Here is a 26,437-nt window from a genome sequence, read left to right on the forward strand (position 1 = left end):
AAAGGCAACAGTAGGTTCGCGTTAGCTACATGATAATAACTGTAAACCATCCGAATAAAGTACCGTATCCAGACATAATATTTTAAACTAACCATTCGGAAACGTCCTGCTGGAACCGCTGAGTTGTTGCTTCTCCATCCGGATCAGATTCTGGGTCAAACTGAAATGCTTGAAAGACTGCGTGTCTTCGTGCCATTGCTATATCCAACGTAAACATGCACGCCACGGTACCGTTGCGCAAGATGGTCAAGGCCACACCCACCCTCCACCTTGCGCCGCCTTTCTCCTCCTTATTAGTATTAAAGCTACAGACACCGAAACGGCCTGTCTGAAGGAAGCTCATTCTGGGACTGGCTTGTAGTGGCTATAATTCTGCACCGAGGCTGAATTTTTGGAAAGAGATTTCAGATACAGTACTAGGGACCACTAAGGCCTATATTAAAGCCTACAAAAAGTAGCATGTCATGGGACCTTTAATTAAATCACAGCCTTTGCCATTTTCATAATCACACTTAGCCATATTGCGATTTTGGTTTTGTTTAGATTAATTGTATAGCCTTATTTTGGTATTTCACTTATAGCTCAATCCAATTACTGAATCACCTCTGAAATAAAATGTTATCCTCTTTAACTCTAATTGAATGCATTTGTGAATTATTTTATGTCTTTCTCTCTTTAAAATAAAACTGCTCTTGCCCTTTTCTTGGATGCAGTTTTTCCGGTCTCTCCACAGCTACAGCATTACAGCATGTCCTAACCAGGTGTTACATGACAAGATTCTGCCATCAAGTAATTTTTCTGTCCTTGCCTTCTCAACGAGATAAATTAAAACCCAAACGTGTGACAAAAATGTCTTGTTGCATATTGCTTTTTGTGGTTAACTTACCTCAACTCAACAAAAGAATTTTAACCATTTATAATGTTCTGCCTGGTTTGGACACTGTTGGACTAGTAGTACTCTTTCCTTTGTTCTAAACGTCTACATCTGATGGTGATGGAAATGGTTACTTTCCTCTGTTTCCTCTCATGCTCTGTTTGGTGACAGTCCTCCTCCCGCCCTTTTTTTATCAATTCCTTTTCCTGCTTGTATCCACTATACGCTGGTCCCCTCGTATTCCCCCAATTCTCTTGGTGTTTTTGACATTTACACAGGAGCCACTTAAACCATCTTCATCATCATCATCATCGGACCCTCCAGCACCACCCCACCATCCCTTCACCCCCACAGGAAGTCCCTCCCTCAAGCCTGAGCGCAAGCTGCTGTTGCGGCTGGAAAGGCTACCGGCCAGTGTTGTGCAAGCGGCCTTGTTGGGCGTAGCAATCCCGGACAACACAAAGTCACAGAAAGTGATGTGCGAGGTGGTGGAAGAGGAGCAAGCTTTTTTTCATTGCTCCTCTCTTACTCATTCTCAGAGTTCGGCCGAGCAAACGCCTTCTAGTGTCCTGACTCCGCTGGCCAATGGCTGCACCCAGAGAGGCAAGTTGTCACAGCGGACGATGAACAAGATTCGCGTGGACTTCAAGGTCAGCGCTGAGATTTCTATGAGTTTTATATGAAACCAAAAGCTCTGTTTTTTGGGGGTGTTTTAGATGAATATTGCTAAAAACAAAAATTATCGTTCATTCAAAACACCAAAAATAATAAATTTTAAACAAAGTTTTATAAACACACACCCGCACACTCATGTCTGGTTCGCTATCTTTATATATATATATATATATATATATATATATATATATATATATATATATATATATATATATATATATATATATATATATATATATATATATATATAAACCATTAAATCTGTTTTTGTTGTATGTACCTTTTACATTTTTTTTTAATTATGGCCAAAAATAAAATCCTTATGGTAAATAAGTTATTTAAAATATTTGTAAATTATGTACAATTTCAATTCATTCGTGGAAGATAATACTCCGAAAAAAATGTGTTTGTCGTGGTAATCTTTAATCAAAATCAGAAAATTTGCCTCTGCTCTGGAATGGCGTTCCTTCTCTGATGACGTCAGTTTGATGGCTTGGGTTGAATAACTTTAACCACTCCCCTCAAACCATCAGTCTGCTTTGAGCGAGGAATGGAGAGGAGGTGCGCTAAAGTAAAACCCCGCCCTCTATTCAATATTCCGTTTCACTTGGAAATGTGTCACAACACTGAAGTAAAGTCGGTTGCAACTTCTGGCTCACGTGGACTTGAAACCAGAAATGTTCTTGACGGTTTTTGTGACAACAACCCCTTTTTCCTACTTCATTTATTTAATAATGTTTTTTAAAAAAAGCTGTTAGGAGGTCTGTTTTTAAGTCTGTTTTAATTCCCAAATATGGATCTCAAACGTTTTTATTTTGCTGCCTCTTTAATTTATTAACATTTTAATGTTAATTTATGCAGGAGGACTGTAACATCCAGAATGTGTGGTTGATGGGAGGATTAAGTATTCTCACTTCAGTTCCCATCATGCCCCAGTCTGTGTGTCTGCTCTGTGCCAGCAAAGGCCAACATGATGTAAGATCCAGCTTTCAGTACATCACTAAATACCACAGAATCATCATCCATATTCCTTCAATCATAACTCAGTACTACAGCAAAATTTCATTATTTGCAGAAGAATCTATCTATTGGCCCTTATCTAATTTTGAGTTTGCTTGATCTTTTTACCAGATGATATACTGTCAGATGTGCTGTGAGCCTTTTCACCGTTTCTGCCTGTCACCAGACGACTGCCCAAAGGAGGAGAACAAGGAGAACTGGTGCTGCAGACGCTGCAAGTTCTGCCATGTTTGTGGCCGCAAGAGCAAGCAAGCAAAGGTGCATTACACTTTTAATTTAGTACTAATACAGAATAGTCATGAAGGTATTACTTTTCTAATTAATCAGACCTAAAGTTTTCACATTGCAGAAGAGAAAAATATTGTAAACGTACATTGAAGGAGACATGCAAGTACATATATTTGACAACAGATCAACTAATCATATTCTGTTCTTCCTCATTCAGCCAGTTTTGCAGTGCAAGAGATGCATGTACTGCTACCATCCATCCTGTTTAGGACCCACATATCCCAAATCTGTAAAAATGAACACCTCTTGGGTGAGTTATCTCCCTAAAATCATCATTCTAATTTTCACCTAGTTTGACAGACATTGCGTTTTAATAATTTATACACTGATAAGGCCATCAGTGAAGTCTGCTTTGTTTCTTTGCAGATTTGTATGCTGTGTATCAGGTGTAAGAGCTGCGGTGTGACTCCTGGGAAGTCCTCGGACTTGTCCTGGAACAGTGAGCTGGACCTCTGCCCTGACTGTAGCAAACTCCATAGCAAAGGTTTGACAATGCAAACGTTTTGTCAGATACTAGTTCAGTCTGAAATTAAGGTTCTGCACCTTTAATTGATTTTTTATTTTATTATATTAATTAAATAATGTGATTTCATTGCTTATTTTTATTTAATTGTATTAATTCAGTTAATAATATTACTTGTATATAACATTACATTTTAATATAAAAAAATGTGTTTGTTTAACTCATGGTTCTGTGTGATTTTTGCATTGTAATTTGTTGATTGTGTGTTCGCAGGGAACTTCTGCACTGTTTGTCTGAAGTGCTTTGAGGAACATGAGTTTGACAGCAGCATGATGCAGTGTGCCCGATGTGCACACTGGGTCCATCCCAAATGTGAGGGGCTCACTGGTAAGATCCATTTTCAATGCCTTGCTGATCACACACACTGTACTCTGTCCTGTATTTCCTTCCTGTGTTTTTCATCTTCAGACGATCTGTATGAGATCCTTTGTCGTCTACGGGGGAAGAGCCTGGTGTTTTCCTGTGCTCCCTGCAGTAAGAGATTCCGCAGCGGCTGGCAGGACGTCGTGCAGGTCGTTTTGAGGAACGGTCTAGAGAAGATCATGGACGGATTGAGGAGCTCTCTGAACATCTGTCACCTCCTTTTATGTGCGCAGGTGAGGTTTGAGCCGTCTGTGTACTGAGAATATGTCCCCTTTAAGATTTAGTTTAAATGATTTATCTGTTCACCCTCCTGTAGTGTCTAGGTAAATCAGATGTGTTTTATATGTGTATCTGAACAGTGTGAGGCCTGTCCAGATTTTGAGGTTGTAAAGAAACAGTCAGGCTGTTGTTTACATCCTATAGAGAAGAAGCTGGAGAATGACCTGTACACTTCACTGGTGAGATCTTTTATGCATGTGAAACAAGTTGACAACATAAATAGGTTTTTCAAGAAGAATTGTTTCTATTTCTATTGTCTACTAACTTTCTATATCCTTAATAATCCAATACTATGTATAATTTACATTCAGTCTAGATCATTCCTATGCATTTGCAGAAGAACAATTGAATAATTAGTCAGTCTATCAATATATTTAAGTTGGAAATCATAGTTTAGAGATTTGGTATCAGTTAAATAGGTATAAAACATTAACTAAATGCTGTTTACTCTGTCCTTTCAGAAAGCATTTCATGAGGATGTGGTGATGGTGTTGGTGGAAAGGCTAAGAAAAGAGGAATATCTTCCAGTGGAGCAAAGGCCCACAAGCCAAGCCAAGTTGTGTTACATAAAGGTAATGTTTTTTCTTTCTTTCTGTAGGTCTACAAAAGCTGCCGGTGTTCAGTTCAGCTGTTATTGGAAATTTTAAAGCAATGCATATTTTATGAGTGATATTTGCAGACTGTAGTTCATTTTGGTGCATATTTTGTCTTTGTTCTGTCTTTGCAGCTAGTGGAACAAGTATTTAGCTGGTTCAACAGTCAGGACCCCAAAACATGGAACCCTCGTATGCAAGAATTTCCACGGTATGAACCTCATTTTTCTTATTTTAAAGCAATAAAGTATTCCAGGTTAAACAACTTGTTGCTCTGTAGACTGTTGATTACCATCGAAAATAACTTTGAGTCATCATTCAGATTGTAACCAACAAAAATTAGTTTATAAGACAGTTGTTGGGTTTACAAATTGAAATGTTAAGCTTGTATTTTTGCTACAGCACTTATATTAAAGGAGAACTCCGGTCAATTTTAACATTGAGCTCATTTTTTTGTAAATTTGGAGTGCCGTCAATACAGAGAACAACGACAAAAATCGGTGTTGCCTACACCATGCTACACCCTTTTGACTTCAATGGGGCAAGTTTTAAACCTGCTTTAGCCTCTTAACATCCTTAGTGTGTCATTACAAGTGCACAGCTAATGTGAGTGATTCCTTCAGAGTGATCATGGGTGAATCTGACTGCAGTAGATGTGAAAGATATTAATAAAAATGATGTTAATTCAGCCAGCGCACATACCTGTATTTTCTTCCTGTTTTCGATCAAAGTCCATAGTAATCGATTGTCGAGTTCACGCGCGTGATCATAGGTAACTAAACCTATGCGTGTGAACTCGACAATCGATTACTATGGACTTAGACCGAAAACAGGATGAAAATACAGGTCACCTAAAATTGGTCCGGTAAAATTGACCGGAGTTCTCCTTTAATGATTCATATTCCTTGAAGTCAGATTTAAACTTTGAGCAAATTAAATTGGGAATCAGTGGATCTCAACCTTTTTGACTTCAAACATGTCTTATTTTAAGTCTTCTTGAGGCCCCCTTGGAAATTTGTTGAGGCCCCCTGGTTGAGAACCACTCTACTGCATGTATTCCGGTTTTTCTGTTTGTAATGTTTTTAGTAAAGGTTCATTTTGCCCCTTTTGTTTCATAGTGGTATGCTTCCTGAAGCTGTAATTCCCCCCAGCAATGAACACAGTTATGCACAATGGCTTAAAGAGCAGAGCCCAGAAGACTCTCACTCAAAATCTCAAGGTAAGCACATTGTGTTTTTATCTTTATGGCTTATGCTCTCATCTTGTTTATATCTTGTTTTGTTAATTTGTGTCCATGAACCACAGATCTGCAGAATGTGAACTCTCAGTCTTTCATGGATGAAAGACAATGCTCCCTCTGTCAGCAACATGGAGATGCCAAACCGAATGTAGGTGAAACCTTGAGCAGTTCTGTGTTCTGGGACGATTATTCTGTTGGACTCAGTTGAGTTGTATTGTATGTGTAGGATGCTGGTAGGCTGCTGAATATTGGACAGAATGAATGGGCTCATGTGAACTGCTGCATGTGGTCGGCGGAAGTGCAGGAAGTCAAAGGAGCTTTGCTGCATGTTCACAGTGCCGTTGCCAGGGGCCGGTTTATGGTAAGTATCAACTGATAAAGAATAGTGTATATGTAGAATAAAATGTAGAAATATTATTAAATGTACCTTTTTTTCCAGCGCTGTGAAAGTTGTGGCCAAACAGGGGCGACTGTGGGTTGTTGTCTCACCTCGTGTCAGAGTAACTACCACTTCATGTGTGCTCGTGCCAGCAACTGTGTCTTCCAGTGTGATAAGAAAGTCTACTGTTACAAACACCGTGATCTCATAGACAGCAAGGTTTGTATGTTTAGCAAAACTGTTAATGTTTTACAGTTACTGTATAATTTGAAGTGAGAAGAATGTAAACAAGCTTTTCTTTTTATAGATTGAACAAGGCAATGGTTTTGAAGTTCTCAGAAGGGTCTACGTTGATTTTGATGGAATCAGTCTGCGTAGGAAGTTTCTAACAGGCTTGGAGCCAGAGTCTGTAAATGTTATGATTGGTGAGCAATTAGGTCCTTTTTTTTTTTTTTGGTGTTTAAAAATAAGAGAGAATTAAAAAATGTTCATGATGTACCCATGCAGGGTCTCTACACATTCAAAAACTTGGTGTTCTGACGGAGCTGTCTGCAAATTCTGGAAAATTGTATCCAGTTGGTTACCAGTAAGTAACAAAGTTTAAAATCACTCTGCTTTAATTTGATAATTCTTTTCATTTGATACTGGTGATGATCAGTTCTCAAAGCATTAGTTACATAATTTCTTTTGTAGTACAATTATTGTCCAAAAAATTATTAAAAAAAACATTTAAGCGTTTAGCAGAACTTAGATTGTTAACAGCATCATTAACTAGTATCAGCTTCAGATTGCACATTCAACCTCTATGAATGTTTATTTTAAAGAAGCAATAGTTGTTCCAGCTTGATGATCTTTTTCCATAGTAATCTGTACTCATAGTTTGATCTGGTCTCAGATGTTCTAGATGGTATTGGAGCACAGTTGACCCTCGCAGGCGATGCCAGTACACTTGTAAAGTGACAGAGGTGCGACCTTCAACACGGTGCAAAACTCCTTGTTTCTTGGTGGACCAGGGAGAAAATCACACAATTGTACACAGCCCAAAAGTTCACAATGGTGTGTGTTTAAGTATATCTATCTACATGCATATTGTTTTTTTAACATTTAAGCATTTAATTTAGAGCCTGTACAGTTTTTGGCCAGCATGGTGTAAAATCTTTGTACTTTGTTAATTTTTCAAAATCATATTTCTGTCTCGTAGATGAGGATGGCACAGACAGCGAGTCTTTTTCACCTGAGCTTCCTCCCATCACCCCCTCAAAGACTAAACAGGACTCAGGGGTCGCAGGTAAGACTCCTGGGTATCCACACAACAGGAGACCAGCAGGAGGAATGTCAAGACCATTACCTTCCCCAGGTAAGATTCTTCCATCATTTTTAAGTTTTCTGTTCATTTATTAAACAAATAAATCAAATTACATCAAATTTCAATATAATGAAAAATGTCATCATTTACTCACCCTCATGTCATTGCATACCCATCACACATCCATGTGAATCGAATTAGTATAAATAATAAGTATTAAAATTAAGAGATGAGAAGGTATGAACTGACAATGATTTATTGGCAAGCGACATGTGCATTCCATTCCCTCTCATAGAGGTGTTTAGGAACACCTTAGAGCTTAACAAATAAAGCATTCCTGTGAAAAAAATAATAAATGGGGGGAAAAAAAGTCTTTATCAACAGAAAGTAATCAAATGTAAAACAACACTGCATAGTTTTCACTCTGTATAAATAAAGATTAATCCTACTAAATAGCAGTGATTGATTTTTCTCTATCTTTTGTTGTTTTATTAACATCTCAGGAAATGCTGTTTCCACATCCCATCACATTTTGACCATCAGTGACCTTGATGAGACACGGCGTGCAACAAGGAGACTTTCCACACGTAGCCGAAACGCCTCTCCTCCCCCTGTGGTACTTTCGGGCCCGATGGCTCAGCGATCAGGGAGCTCGATTCACCCTAGGTCGCTTTCATTCAGCCCCCCTGTCTCACCACTTGGTGCAACCGAGAACCTCCTGAGCACCACTTCACCTCGACGAAGAGGGAGGCCTTCTTCGTTATCTCCATCTAGCATCACCTCAGGACCCTCACCGCCACAAGCAGCTCTCCGAAGTCCCTCTTCGACCGCACCTTCATCTGTACGCCACTCCTCACGACTTCAACAGCCTTTCACCACCACAACACATAAAACTGACGAGGTGGATCAGGAGTTCTTTGCCTTGTCAGAGCCAGAGGAGGCTGCAGGTGCGCCAAGCCACAGAATTCCCACCACATCTGACAAGTCGGATCAAGAACTGCTTTCTGCGCACTTTGATCCAGACACAGATGTGGCTTTGGCCTCAGTATTGAACGCAAAGCTTGAATTTGATGAGGCTTTGCTCAATGAAAATGTGGCTCTGGATTGTGACCCTCAAGGTAGTGAGGCAGATGTGGAAGGAGCCTGCAAATACATCTCTGGCAGGAATGATCTGTCATCCCCTGTGACTTCAGAGATGCAGATGGAAACAGATGATGATGTTGCTGACCATTATCTAAATTTCTCTCGCACAGTTGTGGTCCGTGAGCCTGCCAAAGACTCTACACAAGCAGGTCTTGCTGTCCTTTCTAACTCAGGGTCCATCTCGCAGCTGGATGGAGCTGACAATGACTCAGAGAGTGATACAGGTGAAGCCAACACAGATGATGATACTCAGGAAGTAGGGAGTAGTTTTCGTAGTCAGGATACTGAGCCATTAAAACTCACTGGTCCAAACAAGGGCAGAACCCTTGGCGACGGGCAGCTAGTTTGCACGCAAGCATCGATTGCAAATCCACATACAGCAGATTCTGTTGATCAGAATGCTCAGCCAGAGACTCAAAACATGGACCAGGTTTGTGAAGAACAGGAAATAAGTAATTTAAAAGAGAGCGGAGAATTGCTTGTTGACCTTAGCGCTGACATATCCAACCAACAGGAAGCATCCTTCACAGAAGGATTGAAAGCAACAACCCCCATCATTTACAAAGGTGGTGATCTTGTGACGAGCCAAGAAGTAGTCTTGATGGAGAATGAATCAACAGAGAGCTCGCAAGAGGTGTTCTTAGACGACGCCAGTGGGAATTTTATATCCGCTGTTGACGGCAGAGTTTTGGACTTGACAGAAAATGCTGCTGGTCCTGAGGCGGCAAGTGATTCCTCACCAATAAACAAGGATGAATCTGTTTTAATGAGAGATTTGTTGCCTGTTGAGAATCTGGCAGCAGCCATGCCAATGAGTGGTACTAGAAAAATTCATGTAGTTGCACCAGCTATGCACACAAAAAGACGTTATGTGACTATACAACCTGGATCCCAACCCAAAACTCTCCAGATGGCCATACCTACTGCCACCTCTCTGGCGCTCTCCATGCCTGTCAGTGTTGTCTCATCTCCTCCCACCTTTTCCATTGCACAGCAAGGAACTCTGCTTGCTCATGCCCCGGCTGTAGTAAATGGTTTCGGAGCTCTGCCGAAGGAAGCCACAAAGGGTCGTGCGATCGCCATACGCATTGCCACCCCAAAACAAGTGACAGGACAGTCTCTGCTCCAGTGTTTGCCCGGTACACCCTCTACACCTCAGGTTCTTCTGGTCAACCGTGCTGGACAGATTCTAGTGAAAAACCCACAGACTAATACCTACCAAGTACCTAGTGCTAATTCCCCCTCGTATACCCAAATCAGCCAGATTGCGAAGATAATCCACAGTAGTAACGTTCTCCAGCGACCCGTCCCTAAGGTTACGGTGATACCAGTGCCGCAGCTTCCGACTAGTCTCGGCAAAACCACACCAACGCGCATCATATCTTACAGCAGCAGCAATCGAGCAGCACCGCCAACCCAGGTGCTTATCAGGAGGATTCCTCAGAGTTATCCTAGTCCGCCGATAGAAAGAGCTAACTTGATTTCTGAAGGTGGCCGGAAGGAAATGGCCCAGGCTATAATCGATAAAGCAATGGCAAGTCACCGTGAAATGGCAAGTCCCATCGGCACGAAACCTTCTCAGCTCCACCTTGATAAACGCCTCTCTCCTGAATCGAAGGAATCATCTACTGGGTGTCGTCTTCGAACTCAGCCCAACATCTTGTCCCACTCCAGACCTCCAGTCAAGATCAAGAGAGTGTCTTCATTAACTGATCGAATTGGTGTGAAAAGATGCAGGACAGACTTCTTGGATCAAATAGATCCTTGTTCCCAGGATGACCCCAGCAGGTAGGGACGCATATTTAGTCAAATCGGTCAGGATGATCTAATCATTGGTCTTGGTTTAGATTATTTTAGAGACCTAGCATCTGGGAGGGGGATTTCCTGTTTTTTAGCATGTAAACATTCCATCCGATGTAATGCTATCATTTTGTGCCATAAAGGGTTATAGTAAATGCTGTGAAAAAGTACGATTTTCTGTTTTTCTGCATATACATGCATTACACTGAATAACATCTATGAATGCACAAAAGTGTCTTACCATGAACAAAAACACCAGCTGCCTGGTGGACCTGATCATGAACCAAATCTTAATTCATTACGACAGATAAAAATGTTATATTGAACATCTCAACTGGATGTTCTTATTCATTTATTTTTATTTTCATCATGTAATAATAATCATTATTTTTCCAATTTTTAGATCAAATCGGGTTAGAATAAAGGCCCCTAGTGTAAAGGATGTGCTCGACGTTGACGAAACTGATGTTGGATCTCTTGACCAGCAGAAGATTGATGAATCCAAGATTGCTGAACTAGAGAGGTCAGTAATGAGAATTTAAAATCACATTTAGTCATGTTTTACCCTAGAAAATCACAATATATTCGTTTTCTTCTTTTTAGAATTACTCCAAATAATTTGGAGCCCACTGCGGCGCAGGAAAATGACACACGAGACGGTGGTAAATCTCAATGTATGAGCTCAAAATATAGTGATTCCTCTGACTGGGCCCCATATGCAGGTTAATATGAAATATGGCTTTGACGTTAGGCACATTTGTTGTAGTTGCTTGCACTAATTCAATGAATAGTTCGATGAAAAGTTCACTGCATGTGTAATTGTTTCAGGTTGGAGTTCAGATGAGGACTCCCCATCACCTGGAAAGCAGGATAAATGTGCCAGTCTGTATCAACCCCACCTGCGTTTCCAAATTACCAGTGAGGATGGTTTTAGCGTAGAGGCCGACAGCATGGATGGTCAGTTTCGAGAAATCTTGTACTGGGACCATGAAAAAAGCAATTGGGTTTCTTCCTATTAAATTTGGGCAGATTATAATACGTTTCCTTCCCTTTGTTTCTTCAGTGGCGTGGAAAGCAGTAATGGATGGTGTCCAGGAGGCACGGATAGGCTGTCGGCTGGAGCAGTTGCCCATCAGCAGGGTCAGTGGTGCCAGGGTGCTGGGTGTCCTCCACGATGCTGTGCTCTTCCTGCTGGAGCAGTTGCAGGGTGCTTCCCTCTGCCAGAAACACCGTTTCCGTTTCCACCAGCATGAACTACCAGAAGAGGTGCTGCCCATCAACCCCAGTGGCTGTGCCCGCGCAGAGGTCTATGTGCGGTAAGTATCAGTAAAGACTACTCATGTAGCCTTTGCCACATATTGACTGAGTTACTTTATTTTTTCATTTTCAAGTTTTGAAATCAAAAACTACCTTTTTTTTCACTCTCCAGAAAATCTACCTTTGATATGTTTAATTTCTTGGCGTCGCAACATCGGCAGCTTCCTGAGTCTAGGCCATGTGATGATGAAGAGGATGATGTTATGCTCAAATCCAGCAGGTTAGACACTCAGCAACATGTGAATGTGAACAGTAACATGTGAATATAATACACTTCCACTTTAAGATGTTTTTTGAAAGAGGTCTCTTGCTCACCAAGACTGTATTTATTTGGTTTAAAATAACTGTTTTACATCATTACTCCAGTCTTCAGTGTCACATGATCCTTCAGAAATCATTCTAATATGCTGATTTGCTGCTCAATTAGTATAATTGTTTTTTTTCAGGATTCTTTCTTAATTTAAAAGTTCAAAAGAATAGAATTTATTTGAAATAAAAATCTTTTGTAATATAAATCGTACTGGCCCAAACTTTTGAACGGTAGTGTGTGTGTGGATGCATGTATAAATCTCAAGAGTATATATATATTCATTCTTGCATTTCAACTTCCCTTTAGAAGAGCCACAAGTACGGAGTTGCCAGTGGCTATGAGGTTCAGACACTTGGAAAAAACCTCCAAAGAAGCTGTGGGAGTTTACAGGTAATTCCTTCCAGAGTGATACAGCACAAAAACTAGCTGTGTAAAACTTCTAATAACCAATCCCATGCCAATAAAAGAGATTTGATCTCTAAAGATGAAAATAGTGTTCAATTTTTCAGCAGTTTTTTTATTTAATCTTAGTCTTAAGGCCTGTTCACACCGGGACGAATTTCGTGTGCGATATTCGCCGACGTTTAACGCCTCGTAACTAAACAAAGGGCGCCAATGTGAGTGTGCACACCGACGCGAAAAACGCCTCGCGTAAAAGCGTCATTTTTTAAAAAACGCATCGGGTTCGTTTTTTGGTTTGACGCGCCGCGTCAAAAACTATCCGACCAATGAGATTGGCGCTTTTGCTCACGTGTCTGGAGCTTCTGAAGTTACAGTAAAACACAACTTGGGGGCGCTCAAACACAAAACGGTCTTGCCGAGCACACAAACGTAACGGCAAAGAAGATATATGCTGAGTAGCGTCTAAAGATAGCATCTAAACACTGCCGGGAAGAAATAAGACGAGGAAGATGAAAGGCAAGATGAATGTAGAGCTGCTGGTCTCGTTGGTGTTGGAACATAAAGAACTATATGACAAACGCGACAGCGACTACAAAAATCTTGATAAAAGAGAACTGTTATGGAGTGGTATTAAGCACCATCTAATGTCAGGGAATGAATTTGCATGTTCACTCGGCTCATCGTCAGCGAAAATCGCTTGGGTGTGAACACAAAAAACGCGTTGAGAAACGCTGGCGAATAACGCGCGCCGATATTCGTCCCGGTGTGTACGGGCCTTAAGTGCGGTGTCAAATGTACTTTTTAGTTTTTATCATGTTAAGTCAACCTTGTCCTGTTTTTGTTTTGTCAAGTTTTAGTCGACTAAATGTCTTGGCACTTTAGTCTAGTTTTAGTCAATGAAAACTTTGTTCGTCATTAAATTGATAATCCTGGTTATTTTGCTCAATTATAATCACAATGATTGTGGTCATTTGAGAAATTAGTTTTTTCATTTCATTTAAGCATAATATCTCAATGAAGATCGCACTTTATTCTCAGTGTAGAAAGACTACTGTGCGCTCGGTTGCCAGATTGAGAAGATTAAGTAAAACACCAGGTAGAAAATGTAACCTTTTAAGAGAAAGGATCTAATTGGGGGCTTTAAAATTTTGACTTTTTTTTTTTTTTTACTTTTTACTGTCGTCTCTTTTCGTCAACGACATTGCATGTTGATATATTCACAGTTATTGTTTAATGGCGTTGGTGTCATCTCGTTTTAGTCATGGAAAAACATTTTCCGTCATAGATTTTGTTAACGTAATTAACACTAGATGAAAAGTAACCAAGTTTTCCTTGTCTCCGTGATAGATCTGCTATACATGGTCGTGGTCTTTTCTGCAAGAGGAACATTGAGGCTGGGGAGATGGTGATCGAGTATGCTGGGAATGTCATCCGCTCAGTTCTCACAGACAAAAGAGAGAAATACTATGACGGCAAGGTAAATGTGATTTAAAAACGTCAATTTATCCTTTTGCAGTTTTCGCCAGGCTTTCTTACCGTCTAATTCCTCCCTCTGTCTCCTCAAAGGGCATCGGCTGCTACATGTTTCGCATTGACGACTTCGACGTGGTGGACGCCACCATGCATGGAAACGCGGCGCGGTTTATCAATCACTCCTGCGACCCGAACTGTTATTCGAGAGTCATCAACGTGGAGAGCCAGAAGCACATCGTTATTTTCGCCCTGCGGAAGATTTACCGTGGAGAGGAGCTCACCTACGACTACAAGTTCCCCATTGAAGATGCAAACAACAAATTGCACTGTAATTGCGGGGCCCGGCGCTGCCGACGCTTCCTGAACTAAAGTCACCGTGGTTCACTCTGGCACATGGGTGGAAATAGGAGGTTTGTGAGGGGATATTTTGGTATGGGTGGCTATTTTTGAAGGAAGACTCTCATTACAGGTGCTTGAGGGTATGGAGATGAAGGATACACCATATTTATATTGATTGACCAGGTGCGTAGCGTTTTTAGACCACCTCTCACAACTTGATTGGTTACCTCGTATGAGCTATATTTCCTACCCCAACATTCGACAACCTGGAAAGTCCTGGACTGGATGAGGCAGATGATTGCTTTGATTTAACAATTAAAAATTGTGACCTCAAACGAATACCCTTTACTTAACTATTTTTCCCCTGCATGCCTTTCAAATCTTGCCACTGGTAATACAGTAGATCTTTTCTGGAAGAATCCTTTAGCTGTCAGAACTAATGTACAGAGGTTTTCATAGTGGAAGATACCCTGAAGTTTCAAAGGGTGTGATTATTTTTGCTACTGAATCAGAGGAGTTCCTGTGATGGGTCATCCTCAATAGCACCTTAATAATCTTTGCCCCCCCCCCCCCAACCCCCCCCAGAAATGTTGGCACTGTACATATTCTCCTGAACAGATGTACATTTTGGTGAACTATGAACAATCTTGCCACACAACATAGTTTGTAAACAGGAGCCTGTATGTTTCCAGAACATTTACATTTGTATATTTCACAGTGTTTTCTTTTTTACATGGATGCAAATGAATGCATCACTTAGAACGTGCTTTTAAAAAAAAACTAATTCCCTTGACTGGTAGAGATAGAGTACCTTTGCTCTGAATGCATGTACAGACAGTTTTGCAGCATTCTGGGTCATGTACAGATTAACTTTCTTCACAAGACTTCACCCAAAGCCCAATTTTTTGACACATTGATTTTAAGAACCCACTGTTTTTATGTGCTTTTATATCTTAAGGTCAGTCTTTGGATGGGTCTATTGTAATATTCTCCATATTAGGATGACTTGTGCAGTGTTAAATGTTCAAAAAACTCCCATCCTGATCAAAACATGCACAAGTATTAACAGAAATATACAAACCCATACTCACGAATGGCGGGTTTAGCTTGAAACAGCCGACTTGCTTCTAACAGCCATGTGTTTGTTCCTTTCCTCGTGCAGCGCGTTTAGGCCGACTCTCATTTCCATTTTGTTTGACTACCTCAGTAGCTCAGTAAACCAGTGACAGCTAGTGAAGTTACAGTGCAAACAGTAGTAAAAATTATGCTGGGATAATCCCGAAATAGCTTTGATTTTATGCAACGTGACTGTAGGGGTTGTCTGTTTCATTTGTTTGTTTTTCCAGAGAATTCCCGGATCCCTCTTCCCTCGTGCTTTTGTACAGAATTGAAGTGTGCTTATTAAAAATGAAGACTGAGGCTTGATTCCATCACTGAACGTGATCCAACTCAAAGTGAAACTTTGTGTATAGTTGTATACAAGAATTTCTAAATCTGTTCAATTTTTCTACGCACTTTTTTTTATTTATGATGTTCTGTACGTAATAAAGATAAAGATATTTGAACAAAGTACATTCTTGAATTGTTTTTTTGTTCTAAATATTTTAAGATGGCATGAAAGCAAAATTGATCATGTTTGCTGTATTACAGCATGTTATACTAAATATAAAATGGCTTCCGTTCTGCCTTTAATGAAGTTTAACTTGATTTGACCCATTAAAAATCTTTCAAGTAGTTAATTGGGATTTATTAACTACTTATTTTGACTTTCATCTGAACATTTTTAAGATTTATTATTTAGTAATGGTGGATTTGTGGGCAAGGTCAATTTAAAGTCAAAAAGTATTACATTTATTATAAAGTTGAAATATTTATTAGAATTCATAATAATAAATATTAGTTATTTAATTTATATCGATAATAGTAATTTCATTTAATTACATTTCAGTTATTTTTATTATTTATCATTTATCATAAACCTGTATGATAATTGACCAGAATCATTCAATCTGATTTTATATTTCCATTTTGACATGCCATTTTTATAACTTTTTCCAATGGTTCAGTTTATTTCTCTTAATAATATAACAGATGGCACAGCCAGATTCATTATTAACTATAACTAAAACCATAAAAGACTAAAATAAACCCTTTAAAAAAAATCAGCTGGTTGCCAAGACCATTCTTATTTAGTTGAAGTAAAACATATTGAACAAATAAACTAAACCTTTTAAATATAAAACTACTGACATTCTTTTTTTAAAACTAATTTAAAAAAACAACTACCTTCGTCAGTGTGCTTACTAATAATGACATGAACACAACCAAATACAAATTCAAAATATTAAAAAAGCTATCATAGTATGTCATTGATTCTAAAATACCTCTGAATAAAACACCATCTTGTTCATGCTAAACTAATCTCTATACTGTATGTTACAATTTAATTCCATGTACATTATTAATAAGGATTTCACCCTGGTACATGTATTTTTTTTTTTCTTTCAATTTGGAAATGTAACCTGAAATGACACCAACAGTAAGATGGACAAAACACTGAAATATTAGCAGATAAATGTTTATTTAGACCCATCTAGCTACCCTTTTGCCCTGCTCGGTTGCTGACAAGTACACACATTTGCTCGGCTGTTGACGGTTGACCATGTAATGAATGACCCATATTAGACAAGAGTCAGAGAGTGAAGGATATTTAGTGTGCACAGACTCGCAGATCAAAAAGTAAGTGTTTGTCTCTTCTGTCTTCAATAATATTCAGTACAAAGTACACATCCATTGGTTTTCGTTCCTTTCTGGCATATTTAGTAGCCTACTTACATCTTTTTTCCCTCTCTTTTAGCATAAGACGGAAACATGATTAAGGTTTTTGTGGCATTTCTCTGCTGCAGCGGTATGTTGTTTTCCCTCTTATTGTGGTCGAACAATTAAAATCAACCTTTAAACTTTAATAGACAAAAGTAGCATTTATGTGATAGCGCTAACAATAATGTTCGGGATATATTGACAACTGTTGGCATTGTCTTTTGTGGTAGTAATTCTTTCCCCCGGTTTCTCTGTAGTTTTTAACGATTCTGTCTTTGTTTTGAAGGTGTGCACTGTGCAGAGTGCTAAACTATCATCTCAAAACTTAAGAGAACAAATCCTCAACTCTGGGACTGTAGTCTTTTTAGACTTCCTGGAGAAAGTCAGAAAAGTTACAGAGAAAATAGTGAGAGATGATCAGTTCAGGAAATCTAGGTAAGACCAGCAGTGGATAATGTACCTTAAATTGTCTGCTTCTGATATGTAGGTTCAACAGTTTCCTGATCATAACCTTTTTCTGTTTTTACAGGATCGCTGTCCAAAGTTGGGTAAAAAAATTAAGAGAGTTTTCAAAACAAGAGAACTGCTAGCGGGAGCCAGTATGAGTCAGATGTAATACAGTAAGTCTGTCCAATGCTCTCAAATACTGTGTAATGATAGTAATGTTATGTTTATTCTAAGCACAAGTCATGAATTCAAATCTCAAAAGAACCAGTTGAAAAGTTAGCATGATTCTTAACACTGTGTTGTTACCTGGATGTCTCATGATAGATGTTAATGAGTCCTTTGTCCTGAGCAGTGCAACTGCCTGTTCTACAAAAAAAGTTCCTGCACCTTCTTTGTTTTTTTTCCTGCATCTTCTGCATATTTGAACCCCTTCCAACAGTAACTGTATGATTTTGGGATCCATCTTTTCACACTGAGGACTCGAACTTACCGTAACTATTACAAAAGGTGCAGGAGTTCATTGATGTTCAAAAAGGCAAAACAGGGGTGTAAACTTTTGAACAGAATGATTGGTGTGAATTGTTTGTGTTTTGTTTAAAGATCTTTTTTTGCTTGGTTTAGTACTGCCCTTAAGAAGCTTCAGAAGATATTTACAAGTCTCACATTTATTTAAGTCACGTTTATATATATACAGCACTTTAAAGATCGCCTCAAAGCAACTTTACGTTTTAATAAACAGGAAAATAAGAGCATTAACGTAAAGTTAATCAATGAAACCAATTCAATTTCAGCTATAAAGCAGAAAATAAGTGTTATTGTTCTCCTCAAGTCAATTCAATAACAGAGTCAATGTTGCAAAAGATATGAAACCATTTTAATTCAGCTATAAGCATCTCTATGGAAGATAATGGTTTCATTATCCAGCTCAATTCAGTTCAAATGTTGTTCTCCGCCGATAGTGTGTCAGTGCAGTTAAATCGATAATGTCCCTGAATATTAATTGTTGTTTAAACCCTGATTCCAGTAGACAAAATAAGAATAATTCAGACCAATATCTTTCCTCTGTTTCCGCTATTGTTATAGTTGTGGTGTGGACTCACTCTGCTATTCACTTAGAACAATTAGAATGAGTTAGAATGATTTTTAGAATCTCATGGTTATAGTTAGAACTGGTCAAAATGATTAGATAAAGAACAAATTTGTCTTATTTTATTTATGTCGAATTTTTGGTCATTTAAAAAAAAATGATATTGCCTGTTCTTTATTTCACAGGAGATTATTTCCGTTCATGGCTGCTGCTACATTTGGGGCAACGATCAAGGAGATCTCTGACAAAATGTTCTTTCCGTAAGAGCTTTATCATCTTTACACATTCTTAAAACACTAAAAGATCTTGTTTACTTCTGACAAGTTCTCTGAAACCCAATATAATACCCATGAATGTGCTCTACAGGTATTTCAACATTTACCGCCAGATCGATAAAAACGAGACGATGGTGGAGATCTGGAAGTAAGCATGTGTTCATTGAGCGTGGAGAACACAAGATCCAGTGTTCCTTTGTCAAAGGGCTTGTCCAAGATGTGATTGTGCACTGGCCTTACAAATCCACCATCCACACCATATACCTTTTGTTTTGCTCATAACTTGATTTATTCATCTGACGTGTTTATTACAGAGAAGTGGAGTCATACTATATTCCAGGAGCCCCTCCAATCTACAGTAAACCCATGGGGTTCTTCAGTTTCCTTCTGGCCAAGGCGTAGGACCTCTCTATAATTTAATTTAAACTTATTTAATGCTGTATTTAAAATATTATCAGCAATAAGTTATGTGCAGATTCTACGGAGCCCCTAAAGGGACATGGTGAAGGAAAACCTATGAGATGGGAGGAAAAATTATGTCAATGCTTTTGCGTTCTCTTCCAGAGGTTTTGCGAGTGAAAGCAACGTGTCTTGAAGGAACACAAAGTTTCTCTGGGAAACGCAAAGCTTTTGCGAGGGAATGCAACAGTTTTGCAAGCAAAGGCAAAGTTTCATGGGGGAACACAACATTTTTGCAAGGGAATGCAAAGGTTTTGCGAGCAAAAGCAACATTTCTTGGGGAATGCAAAAGTTTTGCGAGCGAAAGCAAAGTTTCTCAGGGGAACGCAAAAGTGTTGCGAAGGAATACAAAGGTTTTGCGAGTGAAAGCAAAGTTTCTCGGGGGAACGCAAAATTTTTGCGAGCGAAAGCAAAGTTTCTCGGGGAAAAGCAAAAGTTTTGTGAAGGAACGCAAAGGTTTTGCGAGTGAAAGCAAAGTTTCTTGGGGGAATGCAAAGGTTTTGTGAGCAAAAGCAACATTTTTTGGGGGGAACGCAAAAGTTTTGCGAGCAAAAGCAACATTTCTTGGGGAACGCAAAGGTTTTGCGAGCGAAAGCAAAGTTTCTCAGGGAAACGCAAAAGTTTTGCGAGCAAAAGCAACATTTCTTGGGGAACGCAAAGGTTTTGCGAGCGAAAGCAAAGTTTCTTGGGGGAATGCAAAAGTTTTGCAAGGGAATGCAAAGGTTCTGCGAGCAAAAGCAACATTTCTTGGGGGAACGCAAAAGTTTTGCGAGCAAAAGCAACATTTCTTGGGGGAACGCAAAAGTTTTGCGAGCAAAAGCAACATTTCTTGGGGGAACGCAAAGGTTTTGCGAGCAAAAGCAACATTTCTTGGGGGAACGCAAAAGTTTTGCGAGCAAAAGCAACATTTCTTGATGAACGCAAAAGTTTTGCGAGCAAAAGCAACATTTCTTGGGAGAACGCAAAAGTTTTGCAAGCAAAAGCAACATTTCTTGGGGAACGCAAAAGTTTTGCGAGCAAAAGCAACATTTCTTGGGAGAACGCAAAAGTTTTGTGAGCAAAAGCAACATTTCTTGGGGAACGCAAAAGTTTTGCGAGCAAAAGCAACATTTCTTGGGGCAACGCAAAAGTTTTGCGAGCAAAAGCAACATTTCTTGGGGAACGCAAAGGTTTTGCGAGCGAAAGCAAAGTTTCTCAGGGGAACGCAAAAGTGTTGCGAAGGAATACAAAGGTTTTGCGAGTGAAAGCAAAGTTTCTCGGGGAAACGCAAAACTTTTGTGAGGGAACGCAAAGGTTTTGCGTGTGAAAGCAACATTTCTTATGGGATAACGCAAAAGTTTCTTGAGGGAATGCAAAGGTTTTGCGAGCAAAAGCAACATTTCTTGGGGAACGCAAAAGTTTTGCGAGCAAAAGCAACATTTCTTGGGGGAACGCAAAAGTTTTGCGAGCAAAAGCAACATTTCTTGGGGGAACGCAAAGGTTTTGCGAGCAAAAGCAACATTTCTTGATGAACGCAAAAGTTTTGCGAGCAAAAGCAACATTTCTTGGGAGAACGCAAAAGTTTTGCAAGCAAAAGCAACATTTCTTGGGGAACGCAAAAGTTTTGCGAGCAAAAGCAACATTTCTTGGGAGAACGCAAAAGTTTTGTGAGCAAAAGCAACATTTCTTGGGGAACGCAAAAGTTTTGCGAGCAAAAGCAACATTTCTTGGGGAACGCAAAAGTTTTGCGAGCAAAAGCAACATTTCTTGGGGCAACGCAAAAGTTTTGCGAGCAAAAGCAACATTTCTTGGGGAACGCAAAGGTTTTGCGAGCGAAAGCAACATTTCTTGGGGAACGCAAAAGTTTTGCGAGCAAAAGCAACATTTCTTGGGGCAACGCAAAAGTTTTGCGAGCAAAAGCAACATTTCTTGGGGAACGCAAAGGTTTTGCGAGCGAAAGCAAAGTTTCTCAGGGGAACGCAAAAGTGTTGCGAAGGAATACAAAGGTTTTGCGAGTGAAAGCAAAGTTTCTCGGGGAAACGCAAAACTTTTGTGAGGGAACGCAAAGGTTTTGCGTGTGAAAGCAACATTTCTTATGGGATAACGCAAAAGTTTCTTGAGGGAATGCAAAGGTTTTGCGAGCAAAAGCAACATTTCTTGGGGAACGCAAAAGTTTTGCGAGCAAAAGCAACATTTCTTGGGGAACGCAAAAGTTTTGCGAGCGAAAGCAAAGTTCCAATTGCAAACAAAAAGCAACCAAAAGCAAACAAATATTGTACTTAATGACATCTCTAAATAACATTTTTTCTCTTCTGTGTTTTCTAGAACCGCATCTGGACTGATTGTTTTTTACTGGGATGAAGTTTTGAAACACACCGAAAGTCCGTCGTTCCATGCGAAATACTTGGATTCTATGAAGTATGACTATGCTACTTTGATAAAAGGTTGATAAATATAAAGTAAAATTAGCATTAAAAAAATGCCTGAATTTTGTGTTACAGGAAACGCAAGTGAAAAGTATCATGTGCTTTTAGACCCGGATTCAAGGCATGGTCTTTTGAAGTAAGGAAGACATGCTCAAAATGTTGAATATTACAAATATCATTTAACCACTACATAGGCCTAATTAATGGTTATACAGTGGCATTTCTCATACTTTCAGACAACTAAAACTATTTCATAATTATCATTAAAACCAGTTGAACGATCATGATCCTTCTATTGTACATTTAAAGCCCCTTAAATTAACGAAATGACTCGAAAAACGATTCGTTCATTTTGATGAACGAGATTGAACAAGAGAGTCAGTAAAATGAGCCGAACTTCCCATCACTAGGAGGAATGCAATACTACTGTTGAGAAAGAAGCAAAAGTTTTGCAAGCGAACACAAAAGGATTTAAATATATATATATTTATATATTAATTATTTAATCAGTGTTTTGCTCCAACCTTAATTAAGCACACCTGAACCAGCAAATCAAGCTCATCCAGCCATGTGTTTTGGAGCTGGTTGGAGATACGCTCTGCAGGACAGTTTGACACATGTGCGCACATAAAGCAATAGACCTTTTTCAGAGCAGTGTCATGACCGGTATGAAAGCGAGGCTGTGAGGGATTGGCTTACCGTGTTATCAATGGCATCCACTGTATAAAGCTCCCAGATCTTATAATTTTCCAGAGCTCATCTAGAGTTTTTTTCATCTACTGAAATTTCTTGGAAAGATATTTTTGCAGTGTTTTGTCAACAGAACAATCCAAAAACACATTGAATAACAGTACAACCCACTGAAGAGATGTAGGCCTATCCCTCACAGCCCAGCTTTCATTCCCAATAAAAATCAAAGATGGCGTTGTTGTAAATAATTCAACTGTGGTTTACAGATCTAAATTCACTGTAAACCACAGCTTCTCAGGGCTTACTGATTTTATAAAACTGTTAGTCTTTAAAAATATTAATAATTAAATCAATAAAATATTAGTCAAAATTAAGTAATGAGGTCACGTGTATCCTTGTAGAGTAATGTACATCGAACGTGGCTCCACCAATCAGAATCAAGGGCTGGAGTTTTTATTTTTACTGTGCCTTTTTACTGTAACTGATTCCAGTTTTCTTTTCTAGTTGGACTAAACTTCATTTTGATAAGTTCTTTGATGCCTTGGCCTTGGAATATTACAGTCGTGGAAATGAAGCTCTTGGTTCGGACAGATTCAATCAGTCTAACTGGCAAGTGATCTATACTGAATGAAATTAACCATGATTTGTGATTAATGAATATGTATCCATGTATCTCATACATTAGATTTTATTTGTTAGTAGCTTAAGGAAATAGCAGTGTGTGATTCAAAAGTTGTTCATCTGTTGTTTCTGAAAGGAATGACACGTAAACATCTGTGAGAATTTAAAGCGATATTAATGACAAATCAATGGTAAAACAAAGATGATCCCTCCATTTTGTTCAGGGCTATTGGCAAAAGCGCTGTTGTTTACTCTCTTCCTGTTTATGAAAAACTTTCTGAAGTCGGCTTTGGGATTACCGAGATCAACAGGTTTCTGCACAGAGTAAATCACATAATCCTTATTCTTGAAGGGAGACATGTATCACGCACTCACAGGTAAGACATGAAACCTTTTCTCATGTATTAATTATCATATTGAATTAATATGTAAATCTTAAAATAGTAAGACATTTTTTTTTTATTTTTTTTTATTTTTTTTATCTGTCTTGCAGAGGGACCTTTTTGGAGATCCTCATTAGGGCCATTTTGGATTCTCTTAGTCCAGTTATTGAACATGAGAAAACCAAGAGCGAAGATAATCAACTATTACTGCCTTTGCGGTAAGACAAAGTAAAAAAACAAAACAAAAAACAATTTATCAGTGAATGAATTATCTTGTTTTATGATCACCTTTCAGTAAAGTCTGAAAGTTGTGTGTTTTTGATATATTTATCTAGAAGACTACACCGGGACGAATATCGGCGCGCGTTATTCGCCAGCGTTTCTCAACGCGTTTTTTGTGTTCACACCCAAGCGATTTTCGCTGACGATGAGCCGAGTGAACATGCAAATTCATTCCCTGACATTGGATGGCGCTTAATACCACTCCATAACAGTTCTCTTTTATCAAGATTTTTGTAGTCGCTGTCGCGTTTGTCATATAGTTCTTTATGTTTCGACACCAACGAGACCAGCAGCTCTACATTCATCTTGCCTTGCATCTTCCTCGTCAGTGTTTAGACGCTACTCGGCGTATATCTTCTTCGCCGTTACGTTTGTGTGCTCGGCAAGAACTTTTTGTGCGCCCCCAAGTTGTGTTTTACTGTAACTTCAGAAGCTCCAGACACGTGAGCAAAAGCGCCAATCTCATTGGTCGGATAGTTTTTGACGCGGCGCGTCAAACCAAAAAAACGAACCCGAGGCGTTTTTAAAAAAATGACGCTTTTACGCGTGGCGTTTTTCGCGTCGGTGTGCACACTCACATTGGCGCCCTTTGTTTAGTTACGAGGCGTTAAACGTCGGCGAATATCGCGCGCGAAATTCGTCCCGGTGTGAACAGGCCTTTAATGCTTTGTGCTCTCTATGTAATGCATATGTAATATATTCCTCTTCATAATATTTTGTTTGCTATAGTGTTAATAGGAAAGTGTTCCTCGGAATTTGGCACTTTTTTGTTATCAGTCAACAATACAGCAGTTTTGATGAGGCTGAACTCCAGCAATCGGTGAAGTAAGAAATGGACTTTTATCCTCTTTATTTTTCATATGTTCAGTAAAAAATCTTGGAAATCTGGTTAAAACACTGCCTGGTTCTGAAACACTGTTGGCTGAAATTTAGCATGTTCTTGTGTATGATTTTTGCAATCAAATAATCAGCCAGAAATGGTATAACTTATATTTGACAGTGAATGGAATCAAGTGAGGAGCGCTGTCATTAATGAGCTGTTGAAAAGTGAAGCATTTACCCGAAAACAGCTTGAAGAAGCACCAAAGTAAGAGGAACAAGAAACATCAAGTGTTATTTTAGGAACAATGATTTATTTATGAATACTTTGCTCTAAATCTCAATATGTTGAGACATGTATTCTCTTCACTCCCCTTTTTGATTGAATGATTTCATCTTTGTTTGATCTTTTTTAAATCAGTTCATATTTGACAAGTTATTTTTTGTTTGTTGTTGTTTGAATCATAAAGGAACTTTATTCAAGCCATTCATCGGATCCTGGAGAAACTGAAGGAGTATACTGATCTGGGTGATGGCTTTGATGAAATTATTGATCCAACTGCTTTGTAAGATTTATCATTTTCATACCATATTTGCATTTGAACAGAAGCCATGTAGATAAATATACATTTTTATTCAATCTTCAATTTTTTTTATTTATTTTTTCCACAGAGTCTTCGAGAAGTCAATGCATCGCACAAACATAGGGATTCATGAATTCTGGGATATGCTAGTGGAGTAAACTCTCTCTATGAATAAAATCTCAGGATTGTATAGATGCTTGTTTCTACCACAGAAAAAAAAAAAAAAATGAAAAAAGGTAATTACGACTTTTAATCTCATAATTCTGACTTTTTGCAATTAAGTCCGAATTGTGATATATAGCCTAAACTCACAATTGTACACAGAATTTGCAAGATATAAACTAATATTTCTAATAAATAAAGTCAGAATTGTGAGATATGAACTTGCTATTGTGAGTTATAAAGTCACAAGAATAAAAGTCAGCTCACTATTCTGACATTTTCTCACAATTGCTTGTATATATCCCGCAATTCTGACTTTATATCCTGCAATTGTGATATGAATAGTCACAATTACCCTTTTTTTATTCTTTCATATGATTGCAGCTGCTGTCAATAAGTAGGATTATACCAACAAAACATGCTGTTATTGAAATGAAAAATAAAATACATTAGTAAATACTGAGTAAAAAAAAAAAGGTTTGTTCCACTGTAAACTTTGTTTTTACATGATAAAAACTGTTTATTTAGATTTGTTATACATCTTCCAGCATCTGAACACATTAATCAACAACATCTGGATCTATTTACATGTGTTCATTTTCACTTAATTTAAATTAATAATTTGATACAGTGCACTTATCTTACTAGCTGGTCTCCGATACGCAAGTGCAAATTAAATCAAAATCAAAAATACTCATCAAAAATGTGTCCCTGCATTATGAAATAGCAACAATCACAAAACTACAAAATGGATTTTATACTGGCATATATTGGTGAATACTTTTTTTGTTACACTGACCACATCAAAATGACTTTTATGTGACATCATTTGATGTAAATTTGAGACAAATTGATCTTGATGATCTCAAAATGATGCAGGATAAGCTATTTTATCAGTATGTAAAAATAAACAATATTAACACTAGTGGAAAAGAGAACGAGCATCCTGATTGGCTGCCTTTTACTGACCCTAAAAACTGCCGTTGACTGAAGAAATATTGATCAGAAGCACACAAAACCACGGACTTTCACACTGATATACATTATTGGCAAAGTGCATTGAACTCATTGCCTACATT

The 26,437-nt window shown here is 38.6% G+C and overlaps 1 protein-coding gene and 1 long non-coding RNA gene across 2 annotated transcripts in view; both read left to right on the forward strand.

Annotated features, from left to right (window-relative positions):
• The window catches only part of kmt2ba (lysine (K)-specific methyltransferase 2Ba), a 30,082-nt gene extending 14,188 nt beyond the window's left edge, over window positions 1–15,894 (forward strand). Inside the window, exons 11-37 of the mRNA XM_081376129.1 lie at window positions 1,414–1,524; window positions 2,411–2,524; window positions 2,681–2,827; window positions 3,015–3,107; window positions 3,224–3,341; window positions 3,594–3,707; window positions 3,789–3,976; window positions 4,103–4,201; window positions 4,484–4,594; window positions 4,750–4,826; window positions 5,734–5,834; window positions 5,921–6,003; window positions 6,082–6,216; window positions 6,295–6,453; window positions 6,542–6,659; window positions 6,742–6,820; window positions 7,130–7,290; window positions 7,436–7,591; window positions 8,044–10,471; window positions 10,887–11,006; window positions 11,087–11,205; window positions 11,312–11,440; window positions 11,547–11,799; window positions 11,913–12,020; window positions 12,417–12,500; window positions 13,860–13,989; window positions 14,079–15,894. Of these exons, the coding sequence (XP_081232255.1) occupies window positions 1,414–1,524; window positions 2,411–2,524; window positions 2,681–2,827; window positions 3,015–3,107; window positions 3,224–3,341; window positions 3,594–3,707; window positions 3,789–3,976; window positions 4,103–4,201; window positions 4,484–4,594; window positions 4,750–4,826; window positions 5,734–5,834; window positions 5,921–6,003; window positions 6,082–6,216; window positions 6,295–6,453; window positions 6,542–6,659; window positions 6,742–6,820; window positions 7,130–7,290; window positions 7,436–7,591; window positions 8,044–10,471; window positions 10,887–11,006; window positions 11,087–11,205; window positions 11,312–11,440; window positions 11,547–11,799; window positions 11,913–12,020; window positions 12,417–12,500; window positions 13,860–13,989; window positions 14,079–14,354 (5,811 nt within the window). The 3' untranslated portion in view covers window positions 14,355–15,894. The remainder of the gene's footprint in view (window positions 1–1,413; window positions 1,525–2,410; window positions 2,525–2,680; window positions 2,828–3,014; window positions 3,108–3,223; window positions 3,342–3,593; window positions 3,708–3,788; window positions 3,977–4,102; window positions 4,202–4,483; window positions 4,595–4,749; window positions 4,827–5,733; window positions 5,835–5,920; window positions 6,004–6,081; window positions 6,217–6,294; window positions 6,454–6,541; window positions 6,660–6,741; window positions 6,821–7,129; window positions 7,291–7,435; window positions 7,592–8,043; window positions 10,472–10,886; window positions 11,007–11,086; window positions 11,206–11,311; window positions 11,441–11,546; window positions 11,800–11,912; window positions 12,021–12,416; window positions 12,501–13,859; window positions 13,990–14,078) is intronic.
• Window positions 15,895–16,986: 1,092 nt separating this feature from the next.
• Window positions 16,987–26,284, forward strand: LOC308697304. The gene is made up of 15 exons (XR_014030929.1): window positions 16,987–17,063; window positions 17,182–17,232; window positions 17,431–17,579; window positions 17,674–17,764; window positions 18,864–18,938; window positions 19,045–19,101; window positions 21,717–21,809; window positions 21,893–21,953; window positions 23,012–23,116; window positions 23,353–23,505; window positions 23,622–23,729; window positions 24,523–24,618; window positions 24,794–24,880; window positions 25,083–25,178; window positions 25,285–26,284. It is a non-coding gene; the product is annotated as an uncharacterized lncRNA (long non-coding RNA).
• Window positions 26,285–26,437: the final 153 nt, after the last annotated feature.

Source organism: Scardinius erythrophthalmus, assembly GCF_964197995.2.
Source record: "Scardinius erythrophthalmus genome assembly, chromosome: 10".
NCBI lineage: Eukaryota > Metazoa > Chordata > Actinopteri > Cypriniformes > Leuciscidae > Scardinius > Scardinius erythrophthalmus.